An 11,360-nucleotide genomic window follows, 5' to 3' on the forward strand; every position below is an offset into this window, starting at 1 on the left:
TGCAGAGTACAGAGGGTGTTACTATGACCTTGATTTAGCTGTGTAAATAAACCACATGCATCTTGAAGCTGCACAAAGATCAGACATGTCACAGTCTGAATATGAAATAATTCAGACTTTTTTCTGCATCTTTATTTCTTGGGAAGGTTGCACTATTCAGGCCAATAGTCTATAGCAATGCAAACTTCTATATGCCAAATTAATTCCCAGATATCCCCTTTCACTCAGTGCAAGGGACCAAAACAACCATCTGTTACGGAGTTTTCAAACAATAAGCTTTAATTGCCTTATTAGAAAAATAAGCACTGAAATATATATAAATGTGATTACATTAAAGTAATTCTGTAGTCTAACGTACTAGAAACAAAAGCCCAGTCATATTTTTAATGATACAGAGTAGCAAGATTTTAGGTTTTAGAAATGCTCCATAGAGAATACCGAAGTATCTTTTAGGAAACCACAGTAAAGACGAGACAAACCTCCACATTGCAATAAAAACTAAGTAGATCAATTTATTCTGTATACTATACAATGTGTAAGTTTGTAAAGAACAATTGACATTTTTATCACCTTAACATCTCGACTGGGTGTAAATATGTCCAACAAAATGTACTCCTGTGGCCTTTACACAAACACTGTCCTACTACATCAAGAACAATGAGAGGGAAGCCTTTGGTGCAACAGATTTGGGGACATATCTGTGAAGTTGTAATTAATCCACTTAACTATCTCAAATAAAATGTTGGTGCTATATGCTTTTATAAGCCTATTGAGTACTATATCCTAGTAACTAAACACTGTCTATCTTTAAAGGTAAGATATGAAAGGGACTGCCAGTCTACGGTGTGGACAGGTTTTCTTTGAAAAAGGCAATTATCAAATGGTAAAACTCATATCATACATTATGTACATAAGTTTGGATAGCTGAGTTATCTTGCTGGAGTAAGCTGAAAGTAAGCATCGATCTGCAGTTATGTTTGATTTACTGTTAAGTGATTACTGGACTTAGAATTTATGCAGTATATAGATTCAAAAAAAAGCTGTGCCTGCTGCTGAGGTCTGTCAGATGTGAAGGCTCATAATCAGTCATTGACCTAGTTAGTATTACAGTACTTCAAATATACACATGGATTATATATTCAGAGCTGAATTTGTAGTAATCTTAAGAATTGCAGGTCAATAGAGTGAAGATCGGAAGAGCTTCTGTTGTCCATCCAGCAGGACAAGCTGAGTTGTAGCTAAGGGAGTGGAATGTTTAAATTTAAATGGCTTATTTTTTAAAACCTTCCCAAACATCAAGACAGCACACCTTATGTGAGCTGAACAATAGTCTCACCAGACAATACACAGCAAGTCACCTTAAATTGTTCAAAATTTGTTTCAGGCCCAGTCCTGTCATTAAGTTTCAATTTCATTTATGCATACAAAAATAAAGAAGGATTTTCACAAAAGGACAAACATCTATAAAAAGCAGTTTGCTTCAATATATCCTGCTTCCTTGTTATTCTCCCAGCCTAATTTCTCTCTTGAAGAAGTAGGTCCATTTCATCAACCTGTTCTGCAAAAATCACAAATCCTTTATAACATTAGTGGAGGATAAGGAATAAGGACAGGCTTGACAGAGCCCATTTAATTACTAGAAGAGGGCTATACGGACTAGAATCAGGTTAGCAGTTTCAAAATTATCTGGAATGACTTCTCTGAAGACACCAATATACTTTGCTCATGTTCTGATCAGAACAGGACTAAATTTAAAATTATTCATTTTCTTTTAACCATATTCTTACATTTACCTTTACAAAACAGCATTGCAGAAAATATGGGCCAGCGTTCTTTTTGACTAGCAGTCCTTTATTCTGCAAGACCTTTCTGAGTATGTCACCATAAAGCACATCCTTCTAAAAACATGCACCTTTAAGAGTGTCTCTTTCTTAAAACACCCACATTGGTTCTTTATTTTTATTAGGCTGTTTCAGAACTGCTTCGTCAAAGAAAAGGGTATTCAGTAAACTGATCTTCTAAAAGATTTTCTTATAATCCCAAAGAATCTATATGCAGCCAATTTTCATTATGGATCATACTGCACTTGTAATATTCTGACTTTGAACAAAAACGTTTTTAAATGCATGTTACCTGTCTAATATCAACTATGTATTTTGTCAATCTAGTACTTACAACCTGCATCATAAAGATGACCAGAAGTTCATCCCTATTTTCTGACATAAGAGTCACCTATTTCTCAGTAGGTCACTGCATAAATACCACTTCCAGTTCTTTGTTTCCCCAAAGCTAGTGAGGGGCTGCTGTAGAACAAGGAGAAAAGGACATAGTTTACTACTGCTTTAGGAGTCCAAGGAAAAAAAAAAAAATCATACCCTTCTACTTCCAGAAGCCTAAAAGACCCCAAAGACAACTGTGTATCAAACTTCAGCAAGCCCAGATTTGGTGTTTGCCACACAGGAAACTCTCTAGGACAGCATATTTATCTATCTTCCATGTGATCAGACAGAGCATTTCAGCTTTAAAAGCTTAAAGAGCTGCTGAACTGAAAGGGCACTTGCCTCCAAACACAGGTACAAATTCCAGATTTTGATCTGAACGCGGGACATTGCTGCAAAACAAACTAGATAACCACAAAAGCATAAGGCTGAGTGAAGTGTAAATGTGAACGTTTCACAAATTTCAGGTACACAATTTTTACTTTCGGTAGCAAGATTCTAGGGCTCTTCGTTTCAGGACAAGATTTTGAAAGATACAGAATCACTTGTGCTTTGATTGGCACATTATCTGCTTTTTAAAATGTAAAACTAATAGACGTTTGCAAAAGGTTGTGCAAAACTATTGTATTTACAAAAATGGCACAAAAGTGAATTCAACAGTCTATGCACATGCACACTTCGTTCACATCTTCAACAAAAGTGTGTCCTAAGCTATGGAACTGAAAAAAATACCAGCTTCAACAGGCAGTTGTCAATAAGCACTAGATTCACAAGAGTTACACCAGAATGGGCAAATATTGCCCGAGTAAAAACTCTATTGTTAAAGCTGAAACAGGTTTAAGGCCGTTCAAGTTCAAAAGCAGAAACAAAATTCAATCAGAGCCCTGTCTTTGTTTTTTATACATGCTTTACCATCTAGCAACTTGTGGTCTAAACCTCTAATTTTAGACAACAAATTCAAACACAGAAGAAAAACCCAACACAACTGGAGGTTATATTAAATACAAATATGCTGTAATTAAGATGAAGTAACAAAAGCAGAAACATTGGAAGTTGTAAAACTTGCGATGTCACTTGCTGGAACCAGTCCTACACTAGGAAATGGGCAATATGTACATTTTCAAGTAGATTACATTGCTCTAACCAAACTTGTCCTTTTTAATCAGTGCATTGTTCTCAACTAGTCCAAATACTACACGTTTTAACTCTTAACAGTACTCCCTTACAATAGCAGCACATGCTATCGCTACCTGCAAAGCTGTCAGTCTCATGATTTAGTGTAAGAAAGAAAAAAGGGGATGTGAGGGTGAGAAATAACTATTAAGGAGAAATAACAGGAATGAGAATAATCATGCAGTTCAGCTCTTCTCGTCAGCCAGCCAGCTTGCTAGCAACGAGAGACGGTTTCCGCTGTGGGAGATCCTGTGGAGTAGGAATATGGTCACCAGTGACTTCTGTCTTGTCAGGAGCTGCAGTAGGCAGTTGCTTATTCTTCATCTTTGCTTTAGCCATGTTGTAATCACCAGAATCAAAGTATTTTTGCTAGAAGACAAAACACACATATTTAAAAGCCTGCAATCTTATCAACTGCATACACTGAATTATCTAAGTTTTAAGACCAGTATAAAATCTTTCCTATTTGGCAAGAAAGCTCTATGACAATTTTTGTTCTAAAAAATAATCTCATACATTAAGTGCACAGAGGTAAACTCTTCACAGGCAAGTATACAGTTAAGGTTCTATACATACCATTAAACTCACACCATACTTGAACATTATTTTTGCCCTGTTTCTCCTAAGAGCTCTGGTCTCCCTCAAGTAAAACCTTGGGGTTTGTAAATTTTGTTGCAGTGAACAAGTTCTGCTACACAGAATAACCAAACAACGCATGAACTAAACCTGGAGAACAGAGTCTGCTCTATCATACCAGAAGATCAAAGCAGCACGAAACTGCATGCTCAGAAGAAAACCTCTTATCTGCATACATTAAAACAGTGAAGCTGTAATCCCTGAAGTTCCCAAACCAATTATTTAGCTGAGTCAAATCTACTGTGCGGTCCTTCTGGAAAGCACTGTGTGAAGGAAACTCTTATTCCATATTCCAAGGCTCTTCTGAATACAAAAGTGAGTATACCATTTTAATACCTAGAACAGTGTTCCTTAATATTTCAGCAAATTGTTATTACCATTACCTTCAACAGCTCTTTTTTTATTGTCAGATTCCTCAATATATTAAGTTATCTATAGATATTAAAACCAAATGACTGTTGTAATTCATCTGCATCATGGTAAGATGAGGCATGGAATTTCATCCAAGGTCTGTGTCAAGTCTTCAAACTGCTCATTGACATGTTCTGCAGGAAAAGTTGTACTTTGTTTACATTTTACTATATGGTGTACTGATAAGGCACTTGTAACCCAACAATTTGAAAAGATTGTCACAGGAAGCCAAAAAAATTAGATTCAGTAAAAAGATTCACACTGGCAACTGCTGCTTACAGTCAAATCAACTCTAAAGAGAACACTCCCTTGTTAGCTTTATACAGTCCTATTCCTCAGTCGGTTGAACAACAGCTACCACTACCTGCTATGTTTAGGTGCTTCCAGACAGCCTGTTACTACCATGCTCTTTATTTTGTGTTAGTTCTAACCAGCTGCAAAATGTTCAGTAGCAGCAGTTGTTAGAGAGAAGTAATTTGAACATCTGACTTAACAGGTCTTTACCTAAGGGAGGAGGGGGGAGGCTCTTTTTTGCAAAGCCTCTGGAAGAAGGCTTTACATGTTCCCTGCCAGGCCCCTAAAGTTACCAAATCTGTTCTTCCCATGCAGTCAGCACAACATCTGAGCCACACACTTACTCATAAACCTTCCCAACTCAATCCTTTTGGTGGTGTAATCCCTATATACACCACAATGTTCTAGCACTGCATCTGCAGAGTAGACCTCAAGTTATAACATGATCTGACCTGGAAAAAGTGTTTCGTATTTTGCCCTTCAAAACTGAAGCAACCAAAAGAAACGCTCAAACAGCATCGGAGTAATAACAGAATTGTTCAGTCTTCTGATGTGTTACTGCTCTTGGCAGACACCAAATAGAATCCTTCTACAGAAGCATGGTGTGGCAAGGTTCTCTCCTTGTACTCTTACTCTGGAGAAAGTGCCCTAACAACGGTGCGTGCACCCAAAGCAAACATCTCTGAAGAGAAAATGTCAATGGGCAGAACGTGTCCAAGCTGCCAAATAGAAGCAAATCTGGGCTACAGTTGACTACATACATTTAGAAGAATATCTAAGAACACCTACCATCTTTCATGCATTAGAATATCATGCCATTTCTTCCTTTACCTTATTCCTTTATTTTCCTCTGATTTACTCCGGCTCCTCATAGATGGCCTGTATTTCAACATCCCTTTCAAACTGCCTATGTCTGTCCAGGTGTCCTCATGTCATAAACACTCTCTGAAAGAACACTCATTATCCTCACTATTTTAAACTTCAGCAGTCCAGGCAGCCTGAAGTATATCAGGCATCTATATCAAATAAAGATGCTTCCTCATTTAAGACACTGAGCACATTAACAAAAATATTAAGAACTAAAATGGATGAAAGTTATTACCCACGCATCAGAAACAGAAAACTGAAGAAGGCAGATTACAAATTGGAATCCACAACTTTATGCCATCCTTCACCGTAGCAGCCATTCAGATGCTCGTTGCTCTACCTCTGCTCAAATTTGAAAATACAGGCTGCAAAGGCCTTTGCATGAAATAGTGCTATAATCAAGATGAAGACACTGCACAGATTGTTATTGTTAGTGGTGAGTTTGCCTCACGTTTGCACTGTGAGTGCAAGCAGCCATCATTCCTTTATGGCCATGAATCCTTAGTGAGTGGATGCTGGTCTGCTCTCCTGAATTATCACAACACCCACTTACCTTCTCCCTTCCTTCGTGTCTACGCATACACCAAACCCACTGAAATCTCATTTAGGCTGCCTTTGACCACACAACAGTATAACTCACAAAAGGAGCCACCTAATCTACCACCTGCCCATTCCAAGCAGTCATTCATCACGCTGTATAGACTCCAACTTATGAGAGAAAGCTTATCCAAAGAAACCTGCCAATGGTAAGAATTCCCAGGAGATGTTACCAGATAGCACAGAATTAAATCAGCACTGAACTCCAACAGCTGGTTTGGGAAGGATTTATACTTGGAATCATTGTGTGCACTCAGAAGGCCTAGACAATAGCAGGGGAAAAAAAAAAAAAAAAGTGTGACAGCACCATCAGAAGCTGTGATATACTAGGATTATTCCAAAAACAGAGCTCTAGAATGCCTGAAAGGCATTACGTAATCACTTTATGAATAATTAAATGAAAAAACCCAGTTGAATAACTAAGAAAATAAGAGACGCTGGTGACATGTGAACCAATACTGAGATACCAACTCGCTCTTCATTCTTCTCTCATTGCTTTTTGGTTAGGGTGCACACTGGGAATTCTGCTGCCGCCCTCGCGCCGCTGGCGTCAGACGGCGCCTGGTGCCACAGGGCACACTGAGCCTTCCTGGGCTAAACGTGGGTAATAACCATGGATGTATGTTTTGAGGACATAAGAATGGGCAAGATCAGTACAAAACAGGGATGAGGTTCTGACCCTTCCCGTTTACTATGATGTGTTTTTATGAAATCTATCACAGCAGCACTGAGACAGATTCTGTGTTTAATTTTTTCTAAAAAGTGCAGTTGAGCCACTCTGCTGTAAGCAGCTGTCCTGCCAATTTGGTGTTTGTTTTGAGGAAACAAATTTCTGTTCCTTGTGCTTTCACAAACAAAGTGTAAATTTCTTAGCATTCTTACTCATGCAAAAGCCCACGGAGTAGGGAAAAAAAAAACCAACAAACAAAACACAAATACAGGAATTTCTGAATTTCTTGTCCATACGATAACAAACTCACTCCTTTTTGAAGCCTCTTCCTCAAGAAGTCTGAGCCTCCTGGCTTCTGGCCCAGATGAGGATATCGTGCTTTCAATTTCGCTTCTTCAACTTTTTCTGGGCTGATCACCTTATCCTCCATTTCCTGAAAGACAGAGATACTGTACATGAAATACACAATAATAAACAATTTATGCATACTATATTTGCAGGGAATTCACCAGCATGCCAACCGCTGCTCCTAAGTGAAGATCTCAATTATTTTAACAGACTTTTTCATATATTCTCTCTTGAATGCTGACAGTGACTGTAGGAGTTCAGCCTCTCATCTTCAATACCTTTCCTGGAGATGTCTTTCAATCTAATCAACACATTTCTCTTTCACATAGAAGTAGTCTATACTAGAATTAAATTATTCAATTTTGGGAAAAAAAACCAACACATACACAAAACCAAAACCAACATTTTTGTTTAAAATAAGAGTTCCATTAAGAACAAACAAGCATTGAAAGCTGGACAAGAGCCACAAGACTGTTTTTCAGCTGTCCCTGTTCGATCATGAAGTTACAGACAGACTAGCACCTGCATTGCCACAATCTAGATTGTATGGCTGCCCTAATGCCTTGATATTCACTGTGAAACAGTGTCAAAGTAGCTCAAAAATATGCCTGCTGTCATATTAATAGCAACAGCACTATATTTCTCTATACATGCCTCTAGTAATCCTGAAATTATGAGGATGAAGACAGTTGGATTGAGCATTTGTGTAAAATAAAATGTGTATTTTCTGAGTGTACTGTAAAGTATCGATGCTCAAAATAATCATTTGAAGATACTCATTTGTCAAAAACTGGAATTTGTACATCCAGCCTTTCAACACTGAACTTTACCTTACACTCATCTGTTCCAGTCCAGGCAGCAATTTGATGTATGAAGCACACTTTCTTCCATTCAATCATTTGTAAAATATCTTCCATTTAAAATTATTCTTTTGCTGCTTTTCAGTATTTGGCCCTTTTTTTTTTTTTTTTTCTTCTTTCTCTGCATGCAAACCATTGCTACCTCAGGGAAAATATGCATTGATTTGCACTGACTGCTGCAGTTCTTGAATTGTTATTATCATCTGAAGTCACAGAAAGACTTTTAGGCAGACAGGAAGAGTTGCCACTGAAATCAAGAGGGACTCCCATTCATCTGTGACTAAGGTTTCATACCCACTGAGAGCTGCTTAGGCAGCCCCTTGACACTCTTTTCCACCCATGTCACCATCCGTTGCACTGCATCCGTCAGCACGACTGCGCGTACTCTGCGTGAACAGGTTACAGAAATGAATTCATCAGAAAAATAACTACGTTGGGGTTTGGCTGGTTGTTTCCATCCCCCCCTTCTTGGGCTGCATCTCATTTGGATGAGTTTCCACAGTCTGGATCAACAAGCAGCTGTGGATCAACAAGCAGCTGCACAAACAGGTATGTTAGCATGGAGGTCAGAAGAACACAAGCAGCTGGGAGCTGCTTAAGCCAGAACTGCCAAAGAACTACAGTCACCACACTAGCCTACCTCAGTGCCTTCCTGTACGTCTTATAACAGCTTGAAGTTGTACAATATTCAGCACCTTTCTGATAAAAAACATCAGAAGCAAAGGTTACAACAGATTTAGAATACAGTATTACTTAGTTGATCCATTAGGCCAAGACATCTCAAAGACAGCTTTGCACAATACAGTGGGAATCTGAGCTAACAGTTCTGCCAATAAAAGACAGAAATTCTCAGAACAATTTGAGAGGATATTCTACGAGGACAGGAACCAAGGCTTTATAGTAGATGAAGGTACAGTTAGGCAATACAAAACACAAAGTATAACATAAGGAGCAAAGTTTCTGACGCTGCTGAATATAGAACTATACCTGCTTCTCATCACATAGTATCATACTAGCCAAGACCAGTTTCTTCAGCTGCTGCTCTTCCTATTGTACTTGATTATCAGGCAGAAACTGACTGGGTTTTCTCAAAAGCAATCCTTTCAGCTCAACACTTTCAACATCTAATGTTGAATCACTGGGTACTCACTGTTGAGCCAACAGGCAAAGCATTTGAGGGGGCATGTTTTGCCAATACTAACCAAAAGGAGGTATTTTTTAGGAACAGAGGGCCAACAACAAACAGCTTACATAAATATGCATTCACAGCACATCAAAGAAAACATTTATGCAAACTCACATGGCTGACAAATCATTGCATAGCAGGCAATCAAAACACAAAATACTCTGTTATGCATCAGTGCAGCTGAAAAGGATACAGACTATGGTCACTTACTCTTGATGACCAAGAACAACTAAGATTCAAAAAACTACCTAGGAGGAACTAAAGAATTCAAATACAAAGATCCCAACTGTCGAACAAAACCAGCTGATGACAGGTTAAAAACAAACACACAAACAAACAACTTAAGACAACAGCTCTTCATATAAAATGTAGTTAAGCTGCAGAACTCCGTGCCAAAGAATACAGCAGGTGCCAAGAATTTAGATGGGTTCAGAAAGCATCCTGATGTGTTCATTCATAGCTCAGGCTTTTAAACCACAGAGTGCTGAGACCTGGGACAGTTTCTGGGGAAGATCACTGCGTGCATGGCCTGACCTTACATTCTTCTGTGGACTAGATGGTATTAAGCACCCATGGAGGTGTGCTGTTGAGCCACAAAGGCTTTAACACAAGCCAGCAAGGTCATTTGTACATTTACAACATTCTCCCTTGAGTTGCAGAGGGAACAACCAGATGACTAACAAATGATTTTTTGGGGGCGGGAATCCCAAGATACACCACGCTCTTCTTCCCAGTGACAACCGCACAAAAGTTATAATTTTAGTTCTCTGCAGGAATTTGACACAGCTGATGAAGTCTGCTTACTTCATTAAAAGGATCTACCAGGAAGGCAGTAGTTACCTAACTCACATTTAAAGATAGCTTTTGCTTTTAATCTTTGGAGAGGCCTAGCAGTGTAAAGTTCTATTATCGGTTGGACAACTGAACTGCATGGCTAAAAAGAAGAGCCACCAGCCTTTTCGCACTCTGGTACGAAGAGCTCATCCTTGTTAGCACCACACGCCATGTTTTTCACACTTTCTGCTTTACGTTTTGTCTGACCACAGCAGAACTATACAGCAAACTGATGTGGCAAAAGCCAGTCCAGAAACAAAACTCACCACCTCCAACAACTTCCTGAAAAGCAGAAGGTTTTAAGGCAAAAAGAGAGTCAGTCAACCAAGCATACGTCCTCCAATGTCTGAAGTTTCTTTGTTGCTGAACTTCCCCTTGCCACTATCGGGAGTTTTCACACAGAGAACAGGAAGCTCTGGTCTTTGGCAAGTTTTCAATTTATATCACTCTCCTGTTTAACACCTTTCTCGCCTAACACAGGCACAAGTTTCTTAGAGCATGTTAGAAAAGTTCAGAAAAGAGGTCTGATCCTGAAAACACTGCCACAAAGTTTGTTTAGGGTCTCTTAAGTAGCTCTTAAGCAGTCTTAAGTACTGTAAAATGGGTTACTTATATAAGTATTTCAGAGCTAAGCATTAACTGAGTCAATAGGCGATTTTTCCCCACCCAGACAGTTTTACTGAAGGTTAATATTGCAAAATACCACAACAGCACTGATCCGACAGTATCCTAACAGGATATAAACTCACAGAAAAAAAAACGTTTTCTTTCATTGACATTACTGAATTGTCTTGAACACGCCATCAGATTGAATTAAATTAGAAGATCAGAAAGGGGCTCTTGTCTCTCAAATAAAGGGTAATTTTTCAAAACAGTGCTTAAGCACTGCATGTTAAGAGTTCAGTCTGAAACTTGGCAAAATCAGCCCCAGTCACCTGACTTCATCAGAACACACTAGAAGGCATCACAATAAACTTGCTACCACATGCTTTACTATGCTCTTATTACAGAGCTATTCTAGGAGCATTGCACAGGCCAGGGATTTATTTTTACAGGCTCTGAACAGGAACGGTATCCCTTCAGTAGTCTACCTAACACGAACGTTAAGTCTAACCACAGAACACATGCATTTTAGAGTAGATTAGAGACCTGCCACAGAAGCTGGTTCTGATTACTGCACCTACTGAGAAGGTATCGTTCCATATTAACCCCCAAAGCTCGCCTACTTGTATGACTAACTCATATTACAAACTATAAATTATTAA

General features: G+C 38.8%; 1 protein-coding gene across 1 annotated transcript; it reads right to left on the reverse strand.

The window, feature by feature from the left end:
- Positions 1-266: 266 nt before the first annotated feature.
- On the reverse strand, positions 267-7,300 carry ARPP19 (cAMP-regulated phosphoprotein, 19kDa). The gene is made up of 2 exons (XM_008945404.1): positions 7,178-7,300; positions 267-3,761 (listed from the first exon to the last, which is right to left on the reverse strand). The coding sequence occupies exons 1-2, from the start codon at positions 7,295-7,297 to the stop codon at positions 3,591-3,593; spliced, it is 291 nt and encodes a 96-aa protein (XP_008943652.1). The 5' UTR covers positions 7,298-7,300; the 3' UTR covers positions 267-3,590.
- Positions 7,301-11,360: the final 4,060 nt, after the last annotated feature.

The sequence above is a fragment of the Merops nubicus genome, unplaced genomic scaffold (assembly GCF_000691845.1).
Source record: "Merops nubicus isolate BGI_N331 unplaced genomic scaffold, ASM69184v1 scaffold44968, whole genome shotgun sequence".
In the NCBI taxonomy this organism is placed as follows: Eukaryota; Metazoa; Chordata; class Aves; order Coraciiformes; family Meropidae; genus Merops; species Merops nubicus.